Genomic DNA, 22,761 nt, shown 5'->3' with positions numbered 1-22,761 from the left:
AGTTTAAAATCTGTTAGACCTTCTGTGTCTGTCTGGGGGATAAGAATTTTATTGCTAAGATAAGTGGCTTCAACTGCTTGAGCTGCATCTCATTGATGGTAAAGGTCCTGTGTTACTATCAGATGTCCCTCCTCTCAGAAGACAACAGTGCAAATAATATTTCTTTCAGATAATAGATAGAAACCAGCTCACCTTGGTACGCAGGCTTGATGTTAGTGGGAAGGCACTTACCAAAGTCCTCAAGCATTTCATAGTCCTGTTGGCCTCAAAGGTAGGAATGTGTCTGTGATGGGTACCTCTCCCGAGTGTTTGTCCGTGTGGTGTATGTCATGCTCTGGTTCTCAGTCAAGCATTCGGTACTTTCACTGTTACCTGGACTTTCAAATCTTGGTCTAGTTTAGAATGAGTACTAAAACTTGATTTAGTTCTCTCTCTTTCCACTTCTCTTTCTCATTAATCCATATTTTCTTACTCTACCGCAAATTTTTATTTTTCTCTGTTTTCCCATCTTTATGGTTTTCTTCCCTATTCCTGTTCCAACTCCATAAAACCGAAACAGATCCAGGCTAGTGTAATTTTGGCCTCAAAGTATGGGGCTGCACGGCCTCTGTATAGTGTACAAGCTGTGAGAACTCAAGTGCTCGGCTCCTGTGTAACCAGGGAGGGTGAGCCAACATAGTCCCACATAAAAGGGTTTACAAGGACTGTGCTGTGGAATTACAGAAATTTTCCAGATCTTTGATATATAGGTATATCTCAAAATAGCCAGGCTGAAGGGGAGAATTCCTTCAACTCACATCAAAACAATCACTACAACAGTTCTTTTTCCCATCCTCTTACCCAATGCCTGCAGGACACAAGCGACCTTGCTGATCTGCAAGAAGAGGCAGAGAAGTTCAGAGAAATGATGGGTCGTGTTGGAGCAGAAATAGAGCATTTGGAGGAGTCCAGCAAGGAAAAACTGCAAATTGTGTGCCGCAGTCTCAACAAGTGGCTTCAGTACCGTGACAGTAACCTGTGAGAGGCCCAGAGTGTCTGGGGTAGTAGTCAATTTCCCCAACTTTAACCTTGTGACAGCAGGTTTCACAAAGCATGCACTGACTTTCTGACTCTCAAATGTAATGAGATTTGGTACAATCTGCAATTTTCACATCCTTCACTGCTCCGCTTTTGTGCTCCATACATTTATTTTGATAATCAGGTCCCTAATGGTAACTAAAGTGATTCTGTAGGTTTGTGGCTGAATTCAGTGGAGAGGTTGCTGTTGACTCCAGTGGAGCAAGGATTTTACCCTCCCATTATGAACCAGAGTTTCATTTTTGCAGCTGTCATTGCTGCGACAGAATTGTTCTGTTTAGTTTGGTTCATTTTAACTTGCAGGCACATGCACTGATACTTCAGTAGAGCAGTACAGATACGAGACTCTAAGAGATGAGATTCCAAACCCAAAGTCTTTTTGTATGTTATTGTGTATAATGCAGATTTTTTGTTAGTTCATCATGATATGTTAAATAAAGGATAAATGCAAGGGCAAAATGCAGAAATGCACACACCACCTGCACTAACAAAAGAAATCATTTTATATATTTCCACTATAGTGGTAGTAATTGAATTTTCTTAACTGCCATTCAGTTGGCATTATGTTGAGTCAGAGAACAAAAATCACCACTGAGTAGTGCCTGTTGTTTTCTACTTTTGTTCAAGTTACAGTTTGTATCACATATTCAGTGCGTATACTGTATGTCTCTTGGTTGTACATAGACTAATGAAGGAGAATTTTCTCTCTCAAATCTCATCCCTTCTTTCTCTCTGCTTAGGTCCTCTCAGATGAATGAAGAGCTCTTGGATGAAATCATCCCAGATATGAAGATCTTGATAAATGTAAGATTTCTGGGGGTTGAACATATTATTGAGGGGTATTTGCTCAGCAAATTACCACTTGTTAGCTGAGCCACAGTAAGTGTCTATGCCTATCACAAAGGTGAATGAAAACACATCAGCTTAGTATTTTTGTGCTGAAGCTTCAATTAAGAGTCTGCACATGAAAAGTTGTGACCAATGCCAAAGCTCAGGCAGTGCGTTAGACTTGGTCACACATTTGAGCACTGACTGACAGCTCTGGTGACTGATAAATGATATTAAACTGTAAAAGCACTCACCATTGTCACCCTCATGGAGTAAGCTGTCAACTTATTATGCTGTTTACTCACTGTGGCATCTTTATGCTCACGGATTCCTCGTAATTCTCTTACCTGACTTCCACCATGTTTCTGTTGCAGCCAAGGGGTGGTCCAACTTTTGGAGACACAATAAGCTCACTGCTTTTCTTTTAGATGCTGAAGGAAGACATACAGCAGTATGGAGGAGAGGTGTACTTAGCAAAGACAGAAAGTCTCAGAAGTGCTGCCAGGCTACAGGAACACTGGACAGAGCTAGGACAAACAGTGCTGAATCGACACCGGGACTTCACTGGGGCATTGCCTCCACAGTATGCTGCCCTGGAAGAAATAAACAAAAGTGCACGTGAACTCTACCAGCAATACAATATAAGGATAAGTGGGAATAATGGTAAGAAATAACCATTTTTGTGGTTCAGGCTTTCTTTGGGTATGTCAGGGAGGTAGCAGGTAAAAAAAAAAAATGGACCAGTTGACATAATCATTAGCTTTTTGCAAAGCTAAAGTCTGACCCCCCAGATATGTGTTGGTAACCAAAAGCATTGAAAGGATAAACTCCAAGTAACTTGACTCACAATCACATATAAAAATGATATCTGGAATTTGAGATGCAATACAGTGCAATCAAAGGAAAATGCAGTACAAGTAAGATGTAAGTTTTACATTAAATTCAGAGGGATTGTGTGCAGGTTGTGACTATGTGGATAGTGTGTGGAAATGTAAATAAACGTAAAAGTAAAGAATACAAGTTTATGTTTTAAATCAAAATGTTACTTTGGAGATCATTGACCAGATAATACTGTCTCAGAGTGTAATACTTTTTTATTGCCTTATCACTAAAACAAAGTTATCTTAATCTAGATAATGAATTATCCTGGAAATAAATTATGTAAATAAATGTTTTTGTTGCTGATATAAAGTTATCATGTTCTGTGTGAGATAACAAACATTTGTTAGGTAATTTGCAACTAACCTTCTCAACCTTTGCCTCTCAAAGGCCTTGACTCATTTCTGATTTCAAAATCGTTTTCTCTCTGATGTTTTTAATCATCTTATTTCCTTTTAGCAGACTAAAACTAAACTGAACATGTGCTGTCTAGAACTGCTGCTCATGTTTGCTAAGCTACTTCTTGTACTGCCACCTTATCCTTTCACTCAAGGTTACCCTGAGCTTTTTACTACATGATCTTATGCTGCATGTTATATTTCAGCCTACTAAAGGAGCTGAGATAAAATGATAAGTCTGTCCAACCTAAAAGACAGCTAAAGGAAGTAAATACTCCCAGTAGTTCTCATTAGAAAGTGAGAGAAGGAAGAAAAAACAGGGACAAAATTGGCCAGATACCAACAAGGCAAAAAGTTAACAGCGGATTGTCACAAGCCTTGATAGTTAGTAATGATCTGGACAAAAGGCTAGGCAGGCACAGTGCGAACAGCTGGTATAAAATTGCTTCCATCAATAAAGTGCAGAAAAAGGGTGGGTGATTGAGTGGGAGGTGTTAGATTTTAACAAAGGCTTTGGGAACTGGACCACAATAAAGTTATTCTCTTCCTCCGTACAAAGCAGTATATTTTGAATTGCTTGGAGTAATTTCTGCGCTTTAATTTCATGGCTGCTCAGTAGAAGAGACAAGGTATCCCTTCACATTGCAGCTGCAGTAAAAATAAATAAATAAATAAATAAATATTAAAAAAATATTTAAAGAAAAGATAAAGAAAAGGTAAGAGACAGTACTGAGAACATTGTAATTTTGTTGTGTAAGGCAATGTAAGGCATTTACCTGAACTATTTATTATCTGCTAAGATCTGACTGCCTGGTGTCAAGCAGCATGTGACACAAATACGAATAGTTTGGTATTTGATGACAAAGATCAGAGATGCAGATCAAGCAATGAGATAGGAGATTGTTTTAGACAGGAGATATGAAAGGACTTATATGAAGTGTATAAGGTTTGGCTTGAGGTCTTTGCTTTTAGCAATTCTTCCTTGATCACTCCTCAAAGCTGTACCTTTTTTGGAAGATAAGATTTTTTGACTGAACTTGGCAGCTGGAATTTGAGTGACATCTCCAGAGAGATCCAAGTATGTCCTCTCTTTTGCTGGAGATGATTAAGTTTAAAAGATCAATGCAATCATGAAATCTTCCCAAAGCAAGCCTGTCTCATTTCTGGTTGTGGGGCTCCTATAGTGCACTCTGAAAGGCTTCACCAAGTGGAGGGTAACCTCTTCCCTTTCTTACCAGTCTGAACATCCCAACACTGCTGTACAGTAGGGAAACTGGTTCATTAAAATATTTAAAAAAATGTAATCCACCTCTATGTGTGTAACACGTCATTTTTGCAACAAGACATCATGGAGGCCAGGACTTTAGCAGGGTTTAAAGAAAGTTAAAACATTGGACATCAAAAGCAGCTATTGCTCCATTTCAAGCATACTCCCAACAGACAGAGAATATCCATCAGCATATGCCTGCTGAGTGAACGAACAAGTAATTTACTACCTTATCCAGGCATTTTACATATCTGTGTACATTGTATTACTTTTGAAGAATGGGGTTGTAACTGCAAAGCTTTTTTTTTTTTTTTTTTAAAGAGTTCTATTAAGCCATCACATTTGTTTTTGTAGTAAGGGAGCCAAATCTGCCAAGACAAGAAGAAAAGTCAGAGCTCCAAATCAAGCCCATTTTCTTTCAGCTTGCTTCTAATTCAATGCTTACTAAACAGTTCATTCTTAATACCAAGCGTAGCCAGTTCCCACATAGGCTGTTCATCCCTCTTGGCAAAGGACTTTGAATTGAGCTTTGTTTTTGTTGGCTGAAAGAAAGTAATTAAAGGTTCATATTTTCTTCCCCTCCAGGCACAACTACGTTTTTGACAGCCTTGGTGAGAAGTATGGAAGATTGGTTATTTAAGGTGCAAAAGCTGAAGAAAGGTTCTGGCATGCACGAATCTGAGCTGCAGGCATTTTATCACAGGATTCCTTTGTGGTTGGCCCAGGTGGATGCAGTGATGAGCTGTATAGGCTCTGGCCAGTTGCATGAAGCTAAGAATGATATGGAACCACATCTCCCGTAAGGACAGGGGTGTTAATTGTATCTGGGCTGGCCCTGTACATTAAACTACATTCATAAGAAAAGAGAAGTGTTATTTTGTGAGGATCCTGGCACAGGAAACTGGCAGTGGGATAAATGTGATCAGCTGAAGTGTTAAAATGATTGGTGACTGTCTTTCATTTGCCTTGATTTGGCCATTTGCTTTGATTTGGCAAGATCTGTGGAGACAGTTGGTGGCTTCAATATCACTCCTGGAACGCCACTGTCTTTCTCAAAACTGCCACCTGCTTTGGAAATCTTGACATTTGAAGGAAAAAAAACCACAATATGTGATTCATTTACAGGCAGATTTCTGGGGGCATACTCTTCTTTTTAGTGCTCTATTGTCTTTGGTAAATATCATCAGGAAATAAAGTATTTTCAGAGCAAATGCATAACATATACATTAGGGATTTTTTGCAAATGACAAGCTCGTCCACAAACAAATTAACAAATCTGTCTGTCATGATCCCAGTATATGGTGTACTAAACGTTGTTGTCCTTGAGCTGGCAAGCAAAAGGTGTCTTTGAGCCAGGAGATCCTTGGGTCTGGTGCACTAGATGTCGCTTTGTCTCTGGATTATTTTTTTGTTGTTTTTGTTGTTTCAGGGTGGTACCTAGAGAATTTTCTAAGATGATTCAGCGATGGATTCTTTCTATGAATAATGAGGTTGAGAAGAGCATCATGCATCTTAATGATGTAAGTGGAAGCTTGAAACTGCTAGAAGAGCACTGTATCTGGCATTTGCTCTTTCTTTTAAGTTTCATCTGGCTAGAGCACAGCTGTGAGGAATGCTTGTTTCTCCTTTGATGCCTTCTTTCCTGCTTAAGTTCTGGCTTATGTCTTCCAGCTAGGGAAGCATAGCAGGACTCCTAAAAATAGCTGCAAGGTCTCAAAACAGTGCATGAACACAATGTTATTGTGCTAATCTTTAGCAAGAATTTCCTTTGGAATAATGTTGACATTTCCTTGTGAGAGAGCTGTTTTGGCTGCTAGTTTTGTGTATGTTTGTTTGTTTGTTTTTAATTTTTCTCCCAGGATTGTAGAGCAGGAGGCTCTTGCTATGCATTTTTTTGAATGTTATTTAAGTATGATGTGGGATTTTTGGTTTGCTGCTGAATTCTGGACAAGAAAGAGTGCCACATGGCTGATTAAAAAAAAAAAAAAAACAACTCATGACGCTAAATAAAAACTTGCAGAAGGACAGATGCACAGTAGGAAAAGATGTGTTGGTAATATGAATGAATATAGAAGAAAAAAGATGGTAAAGGTAAATATTTCTGTCATTAGGTCAGTTTGCAAATTGAATTAGGCAGGACATTGACGTATGTGAAACGCACTGACTTCATACTACGTGGCAAGACCAGTCATTTATTACTGGTTTAGATTTGCTCCGATGTTTTGTGCAGGTGACTGAACTGCACAGAAACCTGACCCTGTGGCTGGTGAATTTGCTGCGACATGTGATAGCAGACCGCTTGTCCTGTGAGTGTCCCCAGCAGCAGGAGTCAGAAACTGAGACAGACAAGGACCTCAGGCTTCTGAGTGCTCATAAACTACAGGATGAAGCTAAAGAGCTGGTTGCCAAGATGTGCAGGCTGTCTGGTTCTATAGTCAGGTATGAATTGAGGTTTTCAGTTTAATCTAAGGGGGGTTTATTGAGGAAGAAATGTGTAGTGTGCAGAGAGGTTCCTCAGGGCAATAGATCCCACCAATGTGATTGTCCTTAGATAATTTCCCAAATCTTAAATGGGTCTTATTGGAATTTGGTGGGAACCTAATAAGACAGGTACATTGCAAGAGAACGGCAGTGTCTGCTTTATACCTAAGGCTGCCATAAAACATGCTGGCATCCGGGATTGTGTGGGTTCTGCCTACATTTCTGAACATGACCTCTGGAGGATGTAAAGCAGTACAGGCGGTGAGTCTGAGTCCATGTTACTGGACCAAAGCCTGCACCTTATTCGGCATCTGTGCTCACACATTCACCGTGGGTTAGTGCAGCACAGGCACAGATAAGCTGACTGGGAGGTTGTTGTATGAGTGGGACAGGTGAGGATTGCTCTTCGGAAGACTTCTCTAGTAAAGAAGTCTAGAGATAGCTCATACATTTTGCAGACAGCAACAGGATGCTGATTGAAAGGAATAAAGCATTTGAAGGTGCTCTTGCAGGGTTGATGACATTCTCCCTCTTTGCAGCTGCTGCCGTGAGATTGTCAGTGAAATTGTTCGAAAGAAACGGTCAGAGATGGATTTAGAAGCTGATTTTGAGCTGGAGGAGCTGAATAAGATCAAGGTAAAAAGGTGACCACTTCCAACTCTGTAGGTCTGGAGTAGATGAGACCACATTTACTTTGTGAAAGGTAGAGAAAAACATGCGTGAGGGTTTCAAGAAGGAGGAAGACTCCTGCTACTCCAGCGGATTACCCTGGTCCCTCAAGTTTCCCACAGTACTGGAAAGCAGATAAACCCGGGTCATGTTCAGTTTTAATACTTCCCTTACCGTGTTTGAGGCTCTTCTGCTAGATTTATTCCATATGAGTGGCAGTAGATTCACCTCTGCTTTTAAGCTTGTCAGAGCCATGTACATTTAGACCCAAGCAGTGCTTTGGAGTTCCTGGAAGTGTTTGATGCAATATATCTCTATACATAATTAGCTGAAGTCTTTTGCAGTCAGATAGCCTACCTTCTGCCTCCTTACTTTACACTTGCTGATAAAGCTCTTACTCAAAGTACATGTTGATGGCAGCATCTTCATTTGAAGCAGCTGGGGGAGCATGATAATGTATATTTCTTCCTTCAGTAAGTAATACCAGCGTGACCTCAGCTGTTTAGCTGAGCTTTGCCTGCACTTCAGGAGCACGAGAGGTCGACCTTTCCTGAAGCCCAAGGCCGCATTGAGCAGAGGACAAATGGTATTGCTCCCAGGAACTTAAGAAGCTTCTCTGCAGAGACTGAAAATGCTTGTGCTTCTGTTTTGTGTTAGCTTAGTGACTGAAAAAGTAACCTTGGGATTTGCACTCATTTCTGCCCTGTCAGTGGCCTGATAGACATTCTTGCACTGGCTCAAGGTGGAGCTTGTTAAAGCAATTAGTTGATGTGAGTGATTAGCCTGTGATAGATGCCACTTCTGAAAGCTTGGAGAAATATGTCTTACATTTCCTTTTTAGGGTGTGGATGAAAGGTTCCAGGTATGTCCCTGGAACAGATAAATATAGAAAGATGGAACTACTTAATTTTGTGAATGAGTATGATTACAGCTATGTTTCTTGCTCAGCAATCCCTCTTTTCTGTTATGTCTTCTCAGACTGAGTGCTGTAATTGGATTCAAGTGTGCAGCCTTCTCCTTTCAGAGATCAAAGGCACTCCTGTCTCTTTTCTGGATTCAGAGGAACTGAGAAAACTCTTTGGATCAGAGGTATATATAGACTGCGTTTGCTGCTCTGGATTGAACCAGTTTGAATGAAGATCAGCTTCAAAACTTCTTAAAGAAGGAGCTACAGTTCAGTTTGAGGGAAGGTTTAGCATGGAGATCTCCATGCACTCAAAGCTGTGGTTAGAGATATGAAGTTATGACTGTAAACTGGTTAAAAGCCAGTGCTTCTTGTGAGGGTGAAGCTGGAGCTTCACTGAAGCTAGAAGCTATTACCTGCTGGTAGATCAGTTCACCTTGTTTTTGCTTCATCCCTCGGTGTGAACTTTGGCTGGAATCCTTGTGGTTGACTTGCTCAGGTCAGAATGAACTTCTAGTTAATTCCTTATGTGGCTAGATGGATGCCTGACACTGTCTGTGACAACTCGATGTGTTTTATGGTGGTCTAATTTCATACATAACAGCTGAAATTCTGATGAGAAAATGGCTTTAGATCTATTGTCTTGAACAAATTGTTTGCAGCAGCTCTGAAGTCGACCCGCAGGCAGTGCCATGGCCTGTACAAAGCAGGAATGCCACAGTGGGTCCTGCTTATGAAACGTTCAGTAATTAACATATTCCTTTGTGATTTAAAAGATATTCATACTGAGGACCTTCTTGGTGGCTGAAGTCTAGATCTAAATGTGTCCAAGTGAAAGTCAGAGAGTGGTTAGCTTTGAGAGACTAGGTTACTTGGGTGGACAAAGGAAGCATTACTAACCCAGTCCTTACGCTGCCTTACAGGAATTGCAACTGAAGCTTAAGCTTAAGGACACAACCATTTCAGAGGGGCTTAGAGCCGATGATGCCAACAGCTACAAGAAACCCATAACACAGGAAGAAACATTAACAGTAAAGGAGGAAATAGCTCTTACACAGGTGACTACAAGCTGCAATATGCCACGTGCCAGCAGTGCCTTTTTTTTTTTTTTTTTTTTTTTAATTGCTTAGTGCATGTGAAACACATCCCCTTAACTACCCTGAATGTCACTAAGCTAGTGTTACTTCTCCTACTTCTTGTTCATTTTCTTTCTTAGCAGCAGCCCAGTGCTGGTGCAGATGATCTGAGTGAAGGTGATGAAGCTACTGAAGACATGATCAGATACGTGGGACACGACTCCAACATCCACCTGAAGTCCCTGAAGTCAGACATCATTTCAGTTACAGGGGTAGGAGGCTCTGCTACACTGAGGGCTTTAGCATGCGTGGCAGAGCTCAGGAGCTGGGTTTTAGCTGGTCAGGCACTGTAATGCTCGTGTCAGGCCTGCTGGGGCAGTGCAAGGTGCTAGTGTTCTCTCATTCCTCTCTTCTTGCCACTATAAAATACTCATTAGCACAGCTATTGCTGCCTCAGTTTATCCACCTGACCCATGCGTTACTGCCCTGTACCACGGACTCAGGACCAGTAACGGGATGAGTGTAGTCTGAACCAGGACTACCAGCAGAGACTGGGGGAGTCTGGCAGCATTTCCTGGGACGATGAAAATGATTTGGTGCTGGACACACATAGGAGGAGGGATTCAGAGAGCTTCCTTAACAACAGGGAACCAAGAAGTTCCAGTTGCTTTTGGCCAGCTGTGCATCCTGGGTCCCTGATTTCTCCACTTTCCTTTGGGACAGTACTCTTTGGAAGAGGGCTCCAGGCTAAAGGCCTCTGTCAGTGAATTTGCTCCTCAGAATCATAGGGCCTGCCTTGTCCAGTCATGCTGGCCAGTCAGACATCCAGAGCAGAGCCTCGATGTACACAAACTGTGGATCTTTAGCAAACTGTCACTGGCCAGTCCTACCCCCTCAGCATGCGGTGTTGCTGGGTGTTCCTTGCCCTTCATGCTTTAGAGGCGGGCAGCTAGTGCCGAGTGATAGTGGGAGACTCAGGAGTGTGCCTGTGGATTTTCATTTGTTTCCAAAAATAAGTCTCTGGAAATTGCAGTTATCTTCCTAAGTTTAGAGTAGGAGCCTTTAGTTACTTTTCCAGAGAAGCTGTGGTTCTTTTCTTCAGATGAAGAAAGCTAACTTACGCCTGTTGGACTCTTTGGGGAGCTGCCCCTCTCTCTTCTCTGAACACTGGTTTGTTAATTTCTTTGCTCCTGGTCAGGCTACAGCCATCTCAACCTCCGTAGCCCAGTGAATGTGTGGGCAACGCAAGAATATAGGCCGGTGGGATAGTCATGCCTAAGTCAGAAAATTATTTTACTTTATTTTTAATGCCAAGATATGATCAGATCAATTCAAAACAAAATGCTTGAACTAGGCTCTGTTTTTACATGCCTTGCTGATACTGAGCTCTTGTCTGTGTTGTGACCATGTACTGAGACCAGCACCAAATCAGGCACATTCACTTATGGAAGGTTTTGTTCTTCCCAACCAGAGGGAGATGACTGCCAGCAAGTCGTCAACTCCCTTTTCTCAGAAAGAGTTTGAAGCCCTTGCCATGCTGGAACACCTGCAAGTGCAGCTCCTGTAAGTACTCCTCCTATGCTGGAGGCATGAGCAGAGCAGGGTTTCACCCCAGGCTGTTCTGCTTTCTTGTAAAGTTCTGCTTCACCCATCTCTGTTGGCTTAACTCTGGGTTTCCTTCCCTACTGATTGTCTTGGGAGATTCATTGTGATTTATGTTAGCTAAAAATGTGACCCATTTTACTCTGGGACCAGAGCTGCTGTCAGCTGTCCATACGCGTGCAGATTTTTTGTTTTGTGTACTCCTGAGGTACATTGCAGAGGTACTCGTGATGTTTGTTTGTTTGTTTGTTTGTTTGTTTGTTTTTCTCTCAAGACTTCTTAATAGTTTGGGTCCTGTTAGCACTGGTAGGACGCTACTATCTGGGGCAACCCTGCCCGTTAGCCTGGCTAATAGAATTGACTGCACTCTGTGTTTATCCTTGCACGGTGCAGATCAGTATCTCACCCTTTGCTAGCAAACGCAGTTTTAAGATGAATTCACTTTGCAGGGTTTACATAGCTGTGCCACAAAGTCCCTGTCCCTTATAGATCTTTTAACAGTGCCCTTCTCTGAAACCATAAATGTGTTTTATAGAGTCATTCAATCCTACTGAACGCTTCAGCTTTATAAATCTTTCTTTTAGGTACCCTGCCAGTAGCTGCTTAGATTTGAGGTTTCAGCATTATCTTTGCTTCTTTGATTCAGAGAAACAGAGATCCGTGCTCAGAAAGCAGAGGAGAGAGCTGAAGGTTTTGAGACGAAGCTGGGAGAAGCTCTGGAGAAAATCCAGGAGCTAGAGAGTGAGCTGGAGAAAAAGGGTAAAGTTGTCCCTGAAGCTACACCCAAAGAAGAGCAAGGTCAGGATAATCAGTATTCTGGACCCTCTCCTGGACTGAGAGAGGGAAGCAATCTTTGAGGGTACCTCATTCATGTGTTCCATTTAGTGCAGGCCCCTTTCCTCCTGCACAATTTCTAGGGTTTTGTCTAGACTCATTGGCAGAGGCCAAGCAAGGAGGCTTTTACCATAATTCCAGATTGGGGCAGAAAGAACTGCTGAAATCCATCTGTTTTTGAAAGTCATTTGGTTTGATTTTGACATATGACACAGGGTCTGTATCTACTCTAGATATAGGAAACCACTGTAATTGGCTTCATCTTCCTTGTAAGTAAGCAGTCCCTATTACAGTCAAAAAGATCTGCTTAGGACCACTAGGTTTTGGGTAGAAAAGAAAGTTCCAGGTCCCTTCACACTCACATACCTTTTGTGTTTGTAGCACAGGATACCCTTGCTGTCTCCAGTTCTTTGAACACTGCTCATGTACTGGTCCTGCCCATGTGATGTGGCAATGATTTCCTTAGGTGGCACGTTTGTTGGGGATGAATGCATGTCCTTGCCTCCTTTCTCAGCTGGATCTGCTCAGATATAAAACGTGGAGAAGGAGAAAAAGTGGGAATTAAAACTTCTTCCCTTAGTCCTTCATTGCATCCTCTCTGACATCAAAGTAGGAGAGATTAATTGGTTTGTTGAAAATGTAATACCTTGGGCACAATATTACTCTGCATTTTAATGGCTTTGGTTTGTGTTGTGTAGTTTTTTTTTTTTCATTTTTTCTTTCAGAAAAATGCTTCCAAGAAAGCGTGTCAGAAGGTGAGGCCTGCTCAAGTCCCAAAGCTTCTACCTCTGGACAGTCCAAGGGATCCAGAAAAAGCAACCATTAAAGAACAGCAATGCCTGAGTAGTTTCTTAGTTTCTTAGTGTCCATTCGTAATAGCATCTCGTTCCCAGTCCAGTGCCTTTGCTCCTTATCTGCTACTCCCCTCTCTGTGCCATCTCAGTGGGTATGCCATTTTTCTAGCTGGCTCTACCACTTCCACACCTATCTTGCTTATCCACTACTTCCTTCCACAACTTTAATGCGTTTACAGCTTGTTTACCCTCTCATTGTACTGAGATGGTATTTAAAACACACGCTCCATCTCCCTGTGATTTCTGTGCTTGGCATCTGAGTCCCCTGGCTCCTCATATGCAGTACCCCTACAGCCTGAACAAGCCAAACTGCCCAGCGAGGCAGTTGCCCAGGGCTGCTGCTTCTGTCAGTTCCCAGCCCAGGACAGTCTGTGTGGTTATAAAGCTCTGCAAGGACAGCAGCAGCTGCCTGGATTTGGCACGCCTCTGCAGTTTGACCCAGTCTCAGCTCTGAAGAGCAGGCAGTGAAACTGTCAGGAATTGCATCTGCTCCAGACAGCCCCTGCCAACTCCCCCCGAGTAAATTCTATTTTGAAACCATCATATATCAGTAATATCGAAGCACATTTTTAAATGATGTTTCCTTCTGTAAAGTTTTTGAATGTAATACCTCCTGAAGGTAAAACGACAAGTTTCTGCCAGCTCTGTGTACGTCAAAGAGAAAAGATCCTGCTGGAACAAGGGTTCTTTGGAACTGAGGATGCTCTTAGCTTTCATCTGCCTTTTCTGCAACTTTGCAGAAAAGTTACATGTTTGAAAAAAATATGCCTGACTTCTGCAGATAGGAGTGCAAATAGAGAGATGTGGGCCCTGGCACGGTGCCATGTGTCTCTGAAAGTCTTAATCCTCAGGCTCTGTTGTTCCTTTCAGACATTACTTGCAGGTGATGGTCCTTGATTGCCAAGGAACCTTGGTCTGGGTGGATCATTTTACAGGGAGTTAGAAATGTAGCCTGAGAAGCGTTTGGAGAAAGGATTGTCTGCAGCTATGAGCAGTATCACACCATTTTGCTCTAGGCTGGAAAAGAGGGGCTTACCCTAGCATCAGAATTAAAAAACAGAACCAGCTTTAGAGAAGTAAATACACAGCTCGTGTTCATCAATGGAAGGTTACAGAGCTGTTCCACTTCCCAGAGCTAGCTTTCCATGGCTGGATCACAACTGAGATCTATTGCAGACAACAAACAGCATCCTGAGAGGGTTACAACAGCAAAATGATCTGGATGGGAGGTTACACCTGAAGCTCAGATGCTGTGTGATTACTGAGTTCAAGGATGAGGGTTTTTTCCCCTTCCACTTGTAAAGGGGCTGGTTTGCTGAGTGTCCTTGCTGTAAGAAGGCCAGCAAATACTTGTGTGGTGAGAATTATGGGAACACTGTGTGCTGAGAAGGGGACTCTAGGGAGATGAAAGGGCTGATAAAATACAGAATTAGGTGGTACGTAGTGGAAGTGGGCTCCTTGTCCCTTGCAGAAGTGTTAAGCCAGTACCTGCTGGCCATCCCTGGGACAGAGCTGCATTTAACAGTGTGTGTCTTACCAGTCCGCAGAAAGACTGGAAAAAATGAGTGAAAATACAAGAGTGACAGACTGGCTGGGCTACCCCTGCTAGGCACGTGTGATGAGAAACTACTGGGTGGGTGATTAAGAGAAAGGGCCACAAAGTGCCTTCTGTCTTGGCCATAACCTAGTGTATGGCATTTCTTTCAATCCCCTATCCTTCAAGGGAAAGGCTTACAGTATGTGTAGGTCCCTGGCTATTTCAAGTAGCTTTTGGCAGATTTTATAAGAATTTTGAGGACTTCCTGCATGTAGAGTTTAGCAAGATTGCTGCAGTGGGCAAAAGTATCACTGTTTGGTTTTTGTTTGTTTGTTTGTTGAGTATTGCTGTTCTCAAGGATCTCTGCTGGTTTCGTGCTGGATTCCCACTTCTCAGCCCGGTGGGAGTTGGCTAAATGGATCACCTCATATTTTCAGACAGTCCTACTGGAAGCAGATGCCCACAAGTTCAGATCTTGTCCTGCCTCGCCACCCAGTGGAAGCAAGCAGCAGCACAGCCTGCCGTCCCTCTGCACAGCTGAAAGGTGCCAAGCCATAAATGCTGCCCTTTCCTTCTTTTCCTCCTTTTTTGGTACTAGAGCTAACTAAACACCTTGGTTGCCTGTGTGTGTGTGTATATGTGCACAGGTGCTGATGTGAAATCCTATATCCAAGAGTACGCCACGGACAGGACCCTTCTCTCTTGTCCCTTGCAGGAGAGCCAGGTTGGCAGCACCTTCCAAATTTCCCACGTGTTAAGTCCCTTCCCGTTCCCCCAGTTGTCGGGCTCCCACCCCTGTCTCCCTGGCGTTGTCACCCCATCACCCGTTCACATGGAGGGAAAAGGGATCCCTTCTGTACCACCCGACCACTCCCACCTTCCCTGGACACAGCACACGGAGGCGGGCTGTAAGGAGGCACGTGCCCCTGTGCAGGCACTTCTGCCTTGGCTTTGTTTTACCACCCAGCTGTAGGGCTGGCTTTTTAAAACAGAAAGCCAACAGTGCAGAAGGGAAATCCCAAAGAGTCTGAGTGTAAGGACAGAGCCACAGGAAACCAATGCCTCTGACAAGTCCCTCTTGTGGGGCAGCTTGTGCCTGCCCCTTTTATCCCAGTGTGGGGCTTTCTGCACCTTAATTCCCTATAACTAATGTCATGAGTGAGAGACGGGTTATCAGTTTGGGGATGGGGGCGTTAAAACACAGCAGGATGGCCCGGACCCCAGGGGTCAGGCCTTAAGGTGTCAGGGTCAGGTGAAAGGGAAGGGATGACAACCCTCTTCCCTCGATCCCCTGCTCACACAGGCACCAGCCCTGCTCCTCGTGCTCCATATTTTTCCCTTCCCAAATCAAGCAGAAGTTTCTTCCACGTACAATCTACTTTATATTACAGGCCTGGCTGCCTCCCCTCCTGCCTCCAGGCCAGTACCTGCTGGTAGGCTGCCCGTAGATCAGCTTTCTTGCTCCTCTCTGAGCAGGATTGACCACAGGCTGTGGCAGCCTTTTCTGGGACAACTCTTAGAGCATGGGGGAGTCCTTCTTGTCTTTCACACCTTCTGGGAGTTTTGTGGTGTCTGTGGCGAGGCTGCTCGCTCCCGGAGAGCTGTGGGTAGCTGGAGAGATCAGATTCATGGGGTCCAAAGGCAGGGGCAAGATGAAGGCAGCAGGCTTCTCTGCAGCAAGGGAGTGCAGGGCATGAAGGTAACGGAGCTGAGCAGCAGCAGGGGCACTCGACAGGATCTCAGCTGCCATGCGCAGGGACTCAGAAGCAGCCTTTTCCCCCTCAGCAGCAATCACCTAAATAAAGATTTTTGTGAGGGGGGCACAAAGGGGGCACAGACTGTTTATTACAGAGGGAGGTCACCACTATGAAATTCCCAGGGTCCATGTGATTGTAACATTCCTGCTGTCTAAGTATCATGCTCCCAGGAGTCTGTAATCTCGTGTCTAACTTGTTTTTACCAAAGCTACGTGCACTACTAGGCCCGCTGGTACTCAAAACGAGACATACCCGTCCTGCAAAAGCATGGGAGAGGGCAGCCCTGGGGCTTTCTGTCCCACCCGTAGGCTAGGTACCAGATTTGGGACTCCACTGGGCAAGCCCTTGCTCTTGCTGCAGCTCCCCTTGCTAGACACAGCTATTAAACAGGATCTGGAGATCTTGACCAGACCTTCCCCAAGCTGCACCCGAGTGTGGCATGTTCCATGGACCTCAAACCAGGGATGGGAAAGGAAGGAGGGATGTTTTGAAAGGAGTTAAGAGGTCTTCAGGGTTGGCTTACCCGCACTTTGGCCTGCCTCTGGGCCTCTGCTTCCACGGCCAGGGACTGCCGGACTTCAGCGGGTAGCTGCACGTTGTTGCTGTGGTGGTAAGGGACAGGGATGAGCTGGGCTCTAGGCTCACCTCGCAGCCCTGAACAGTCAGCTGGGGGCTTGGGATGTTGTCTGTCAGCCTCTGCAGTGCTGTCCCCCTTTGGCTGTCTCTCTTTAGCCTCCTACCTTCATACCCATCCTAATTTTCCAGTCTGGTTTTTAAACTTTCAGGCTGGAATCCCAACCAGTGCTAAGACACCGAGGCCTTTGATCTAGAGGCTTGGTGCTTGCTGTGACTCTTGGGCTACCAGAACTGGCTGCAAATTCTGCCTGCAGCAGCAGTGAAGTGGTGATGAGATCCTAGCTATGGATCCTGCCCTGCCTGCCAGTGCAGGAGCAAGCACCAGATTTGCACATTAAGAGATTTACATGAGGCAGAGGCTGCAAGGGGAAGGGAGGACAGAGAGGCGAGGGGTGAGGCTCTCCCCGCTGCAGAATGGCTGCAGGGAAAGAGCCAGAGCCAAAGAAGAAAGGTGAGCAGGGCAAGATGGGTACTGGCAAAAGGCCAGGGAAGCCGCCTGCACCAGCATTTCCTACCTACATTTCTGTTCTCTCCACTTTGATGCCCCAGAGGCCTGTGACCGCATCCAAAGCCACCTGTGAAGAGGAGGATATTTCTGAGCACAGGGAGAACACCGGCCCTTGTCCAGACCCCTCAAAGGGAGTTAGTGCAGAGGTGTTAATTCAAGATATTCATTAGATTGTGTGTGCTATTGTGTGAGGACCCTCAGAAATAAAATTATTTCCCTCACTTCTGATTTGTATTTGCCCTGGGGTTTTAGCAAGATTTAACCAGTCCTTTCTGTGTTGGCTGTGGAAGCAAATCAGTTCCGTAGGAAACACCCAGCTGGTGACTGGTATCATCATGTCTGTGTGGCATGGCCACAGGGAGCTGCTGCTGGAGATCCCATGTGTTCAGAGCTTACGGCATCTCACTGAGGCACCAGAAGGCAGTTCCCATGAGTACTTCCTCTCTGGGGTAAGTACTGAAGCTCGGATACTGCAAAGCACTGATGAAGGTGATCAAAAGGTTCCTGCTTGCCTCTCACACCATAATGTTTGCTACTACACACACATGCCTGTGGGACCCACTCTGTAAATTCTTCCCCTAAAATGACTGAAAACCAAAAATAATTTTTTTAAACTCCCATTTTTTCTGTGAAAGAGACATGTTGTTTTTACACCTTCTGGAAAATAGTGTCTGTGATTTAGGAGGACTGATTATGCTCCGAGCTTCCTAGTGGAGCCTGAATTCAGCCCTTGCTCTGCCCTCTTCCCCCTGCTGAAGCACCTTTATCTCCTGGCTGATGCTCTTTCTCTCCAAGAGAAGTTCAGAGAAGGCTCGATGTGCCAGGAGGCGCTTCGTGGTGGTCTGTACCAGCAGCTGGATGGCACTGGAGACACCGGTCAGGGTGGTGAGGAGAAGAGAGGCATTCTCCAAACGGTAGTAACAGACGGCATCTATCTCCAAGGTAACCATGTCTTTAGTCACCACCTAAAAAGATATTAGGGGAGATAGAGCTGGTTCTGACAACTTTAAGGTAGCAGAGAAAAGTGCATGACTCTGGGAATGAGGGAGACTAGCTGGATGGTTAAATCTTTGTCGTTTCCACCTCTACTACTTTCTGACCCTGGGGGGAAACTATATAACCTCCAGATCTCAGTTCCCTGCAGAGCATCACCGTGTCTGCCTCCTCAGTTTGGGTACTGAGTTAGGAACTGTGAGCAGGTGAAGGTCCTACTCTGTGATTCCCTGCTCACTGCTGCCTAGGCCAGTCCTGTTCCGTGGTGTGTGCTCAGTGCTGCTCAGTACCATCACCACAAGGATTTGCTGTACACCATGGGTACCAGATAAAGGCAGCGGCACAGAGAACAGGTCCTAGAAGGAAAAGAGGGGCTATTAGGGCTTTAACCTGGGGGACTGTGGCTAGGGAGGCTGCAGCTTCCAGGGTTAGCGGCGAGGATTCAGCCCTTTCTCCTTCTCAGGCTTGTACAGGAGCAGAGTAGCCTCATTGAGGAACACTCCTGTAAGGCTGTAAAGTCTTGCTTCTGTCCCTGCTGTATGTACCCCTCAGTGTGGTGGGTTAAAAAAAAAAAAAAAGGTCCAATAGCTTTGGCCCAGCCACTTCCTATTGGTATATGTTACCACTAAAGCTTGTCAAATTGAATGGGATTGAATCTCTAAATTTGTAACGCAGTAGTTTTAAAACATAAGACAAATACTATGGTGAATTTTTGGCTTTCCATTTTCTGAAGTGTTAGGGTTACTTTGAGACACTTTTTCAAACTTCTCCATGCAGCCATAAAGGCTGGAAGTATAGCAGCAGGGAGTTAAGGGGGACTTCTCATTCACTCACTGGATTCCAGGAGCTAGGGCTTTGCAAAGAAGGCCTGGTGGAAGATCTGCAGTGAGATCCGAAGCACAGGCAGTGCTAAGCAGAACCTTATGGCCAAGGGATTGGTCCTTCGTGACCTGGCTCCAGGATCACTATCTGAAGTCATCACTTTCTTAATAGCAATGCAAAATCGGAACTGTCACAATGATAAAGAGACCCAAGAATTAACACAGAGAAGGGGTGGCAGTCATACCTGGTGGAAGGGGATCTCTAGGGTTTTGAGGCGGAGGTCCACCTTGTGATACGTGTCCAGACAGGGAAGAAAAAAGAAAAGGCCTGTGGAGGAAAAGAAAGGCAGCTGGTGATCATCAGAACCACAGAAATTGCCTCCTCTACTCTGGGGAGCTGGGGAAGGGTCAGCATGCAGAACTACAGAAGACCAGCAATATATGGGCTCCAATTGTGAGGCTGCTTCTGTATTGGGAAAAGCTGTTAGAAACTACTGAACCCAAGAAGAAGGACCAATGACATACTGTCTACTGTCCACTTGTACCTGTTTGGAGGGCACAGTAAGTGAGCTTTGGTAAAGCATGATGAAGAGGAGTGACATGGCTGGGGGCAGCTCAGTGAGCATCTTACCAGGTCCTCTGGCTCTGCCAGGAAGGAGACGCCCAAGGCGGAAAACGATGGCTCTCTCGTACTCCCGCACTACCTGCAGAGGGAGACAAAAGCTAGGCTGGAGGGGAAGGCAAAGGATCGGCAAAAGAAGCCTCAACAGTCTCGGTGTGGAAGACCTGTGCTCTGGTAAAGCCCTGCAAAGGGAGGATTTCAGCAGGCTGAGAGCTGGTGGAGTCTCCTGTCACCAAGTCCCTTTACCCCAGCGGAGAGCCTGGCCCAAAACTGCTGCTTGGCTCATGCACAAGCAGTGGAGGAGCAGCCTGAAATTTGGTAGGAGCAGGCAGCCCGTGCTAGAGCTTCCCAGGATTTCCCAGGATGAGGCCAGCACTCTGCTTCCTTCTAGGCTGGCTGAACTTGAACACCCTGAGCTTAAATTTTCCATTTCCTGAGAAGCAGTAATAAAAATACGTCTACTTGCTGCCATGCTATAAATCTGGAGAGAAAACTGGAGGAAGAGGGGAAATCTGCTATTAACTGGGAGATCAATCTCTCTAAAATTGTAATGCAAAACCTATTTACGCTGCTGCTGCAATGCAGCCATCTCTGAACTGGGTAGGCTGAAGGTTGTGTTTAAAAGTGAACAGACCTGCAATTTGTTTAAAAACAGGAACTTAAGCCAAAGCTTTATGCCAATATGTACCAGCGGGGCACATCCACACCAGACACTGAATACCACATGTAAAGAGGCACTGTGCCTGTTCTCACCTTCATGCAGAACCAGACAGAAATGGGGAAGGTCATTACGATGAACAGGAAAGACAAGATAGTCAGCAGCCACTCGCAGATGCCAAGACCTGGTGACTTTATACCTAGGGAGAAATCAAATCCAACATGGCTGAGTTAGGAGAGGACAGTTCCCAGAATACTGATGGCCTGGCAACTGCCTGCACAGATAAATGTCAGTGTTGTCCTTTGCCTAGATCTGGCATGGTTGAACCATTTGGCGCTCTCTGGATCTGTGTTTAAAAAACAGTCCCTGTCTCAGGGGGCCAAGAGCTGCCAGGACAGACTGAGAAATTTTATCTCTGCATTACTGACAGCAATGGAGCCATGCTTCCCCATGGTGCCTTTACTAAAGAGCACTCTTCAGCTTGAAGGCCTCTGGCTACCAAGCAGTTTTGGAAGGCTCAGAATGGGCAACTTGCTGGCTGAGCTGGGATCCCAGAAGCATATTTAGAAAGACAAGCTAATGACAAAGAGAAGGATTGCAAGCGAGAGGTAGCTATCAACACACACAGCCTGTAAGTACCCCTCTCTATCAGGGGCATCCAAAATATCCTGAAGACGATTTTAGTCCCATTCCAGAGAAGAGGAGCTGTTCTCAAGGGTTATCTAGAAGGGAGCTACGAGTTCATGGCCCTGAGAACTCTGCTGTAAAGCTACCTGTGTCCACCTAAAGAAGGGCAAGCAAGAAAATTATGAGCACGAATAGAATTGGGGATTAGTGAGCTGAAGCAAAATGGATTCTGGGGATGTAAGTGCTGGTTGCAAAGTTCATTGCTTTGCTAGGCAATGCTGATCTTCCTGTACTGTCTGCAGAAGTTGGCTGGGAGGCTGGCTGGGCTGGCTATCCATCTTGAGAATAACTACACAGCCATGCAAGGTGAGCATGACAACACTCACTGTGCAGAAAGCAAAGTCACACTGTGACCCACACAGTTTTCTGCCCCTTCCCTTCTATAAGCCATACCTTCTTCATGACGCTCGCTGTCCAGCAACATCATTGCCTCCATTTCTTCATCAGATATCACATCATCCACGTCCACCACTGTGGATGTGTGCACCTGACCATCAGTCCCTGCAATGCTCTTGATCTCCTTTTTTTTCTCCTGTTTTACATCTCCTGTCTCTTTGTTGGCTTCTCTGCTGCTCTCCCTCTTCTCTCGTTTCTTCTGTGTAGCCAGGGGCTCTCTGTTTCGCTTACGAGACTCCCTGGAAGAGCTCCGAGACCTCTCATCCATCCTCATCTGATTCTCTGTATTGAGGAGCATGCAGCTTCCTGTGGGAGTAGGATGAATTTGTGCTTGAATTTATTGCTGCAGGCAAGGGAGGGAAGAAGGGGAGGTGTCAGATCAAGGAGGCTTGTTCCAAGTTTATCACAGGCTTGTCAGACATAATGGGCAGTGAAGTGAACAAGCTGTTTCCCAGCTGCTCTGCTCTCGTCTCACACTGCTGTGGAGATGGGAAGGGAAGTTAGACCTGGACAAGGTGGACTCCAGGGGAGCTTTCTGTTTGTATTTTCCTGCCCTTGGAAATCAAATATGATCAAAAGCCCTCATGATTTGTAGCAGATGGTTTTTACAAAGTTGTTGAAAAGCAACCTAAAAGTAACTGGCAGATATTTGACTCTGAAGACCTGAGATGTGACTGTGAGATGTACAATAAACACCAGGGTAAAAAAAACAAACAAACAAACAAACAAAAAAAAACATACTGGCAAGATCTGTGTCTTATCTGAGTGTTTGGGAGGGCTGTTGCTGAGAACAGCTAGGTGAATAGCATCTCATGCTATTAGGTCTGTTCCTTAAAAAACCTGGCCGTTTTTTGTGGTGCGAAAAAGTGGTGTGAAAGTGGTGCGATATTGACTGCAAAATTTCTCTTGGGTCACTGCACCTTTTAGCAGGGAGCTAAACTAGCTGTTCCCAGTTCAGCCCCAAACTTTCCAGAATGGGTGAAAAGCAGGGAAGTCATTGCTAGGATAAGAATGAATCTTTCTTCTAAATGGCCAGAAAAGCTTGTGTGTAAAATGCCTCCATAGTTTTCCACAGCAGGAGTGAGGCAGCACAAACATGGGAGCTTTTTCTGTCAGAGAGAGCTGCCACACAGCACAGGCTGTGGTGGCATCTGTGGAAACCTTTGCAAGAAACGCTTCTAAAGTGCTACAGATCACACTATGTCACTGACTGTATTAAAGAAATCAGCACCTGACTGGAAATCACACTACAGCAAGACAAGGCAGGAACATAAAAG

General features: G+C 44.8%; 1 protein-coding gene across 2 annotated transcripts; it reads right to left on the bottom strand.

The window, feature by feature from the left end:
- Positions 1-2,375: 2,375 nt before the first annotated feature.
- On the bottom strand, positions 2,376-21,758 carry NPHS2 (NPHS2 stomatin family member, podocin; the record flags this gene model as incomplete). Of its 2 annotated transcripts, XR_014318005.1 has the most annotated exons (10): positions 2,376-2,498; positions 12,382-12,535; positions 15,834-16,201; positions 16,687-16,765; positions 17,319-17,374; positions 18,069-18,272; positions 19,367-19,449; positions 19,753-19,825; positions 20,497-20,600; positions 21,482-21,758. XR_014318005.1 is itself a non-coding variant. In XM_082765704.1 (8 exons), the coding sequence occupies 8 exons, from the start codon at positions 21,756-21,758 to the stop codon at positions 15,923-15,925; spliced, it is 1,155 nt and encodes a 384-aa protein (XP_082621830.1). In that variant the 3' UTR covers positions 14,690-15,922. The 2 variants fall into 2 exon arrangements, 1 of the variants encoding a protein (XP_082621830.1); XM_082765704.1 differs by lacking the exons at positions 2,376-2,498; positions 12,382-12,535 and having other exon boundaries at positions 14,690-16,201.
- Positions 21,759-22,761: the final 1,003 nt, after the last annotated feature.

The sequence above is a fragment of the Aythya marila genome, assembly GCF_965140915.1.
Source record: "Aythya marila genome assembly, chromosome: 8".
NCBI lineage: Eukaryota > Metazoa > Chordata > Aves > Anseriformes > Anatidae > Aythya > Aythya marila.
This window is presented reverse-complemented; position numbering and strand designations above follow the sequence as displayed.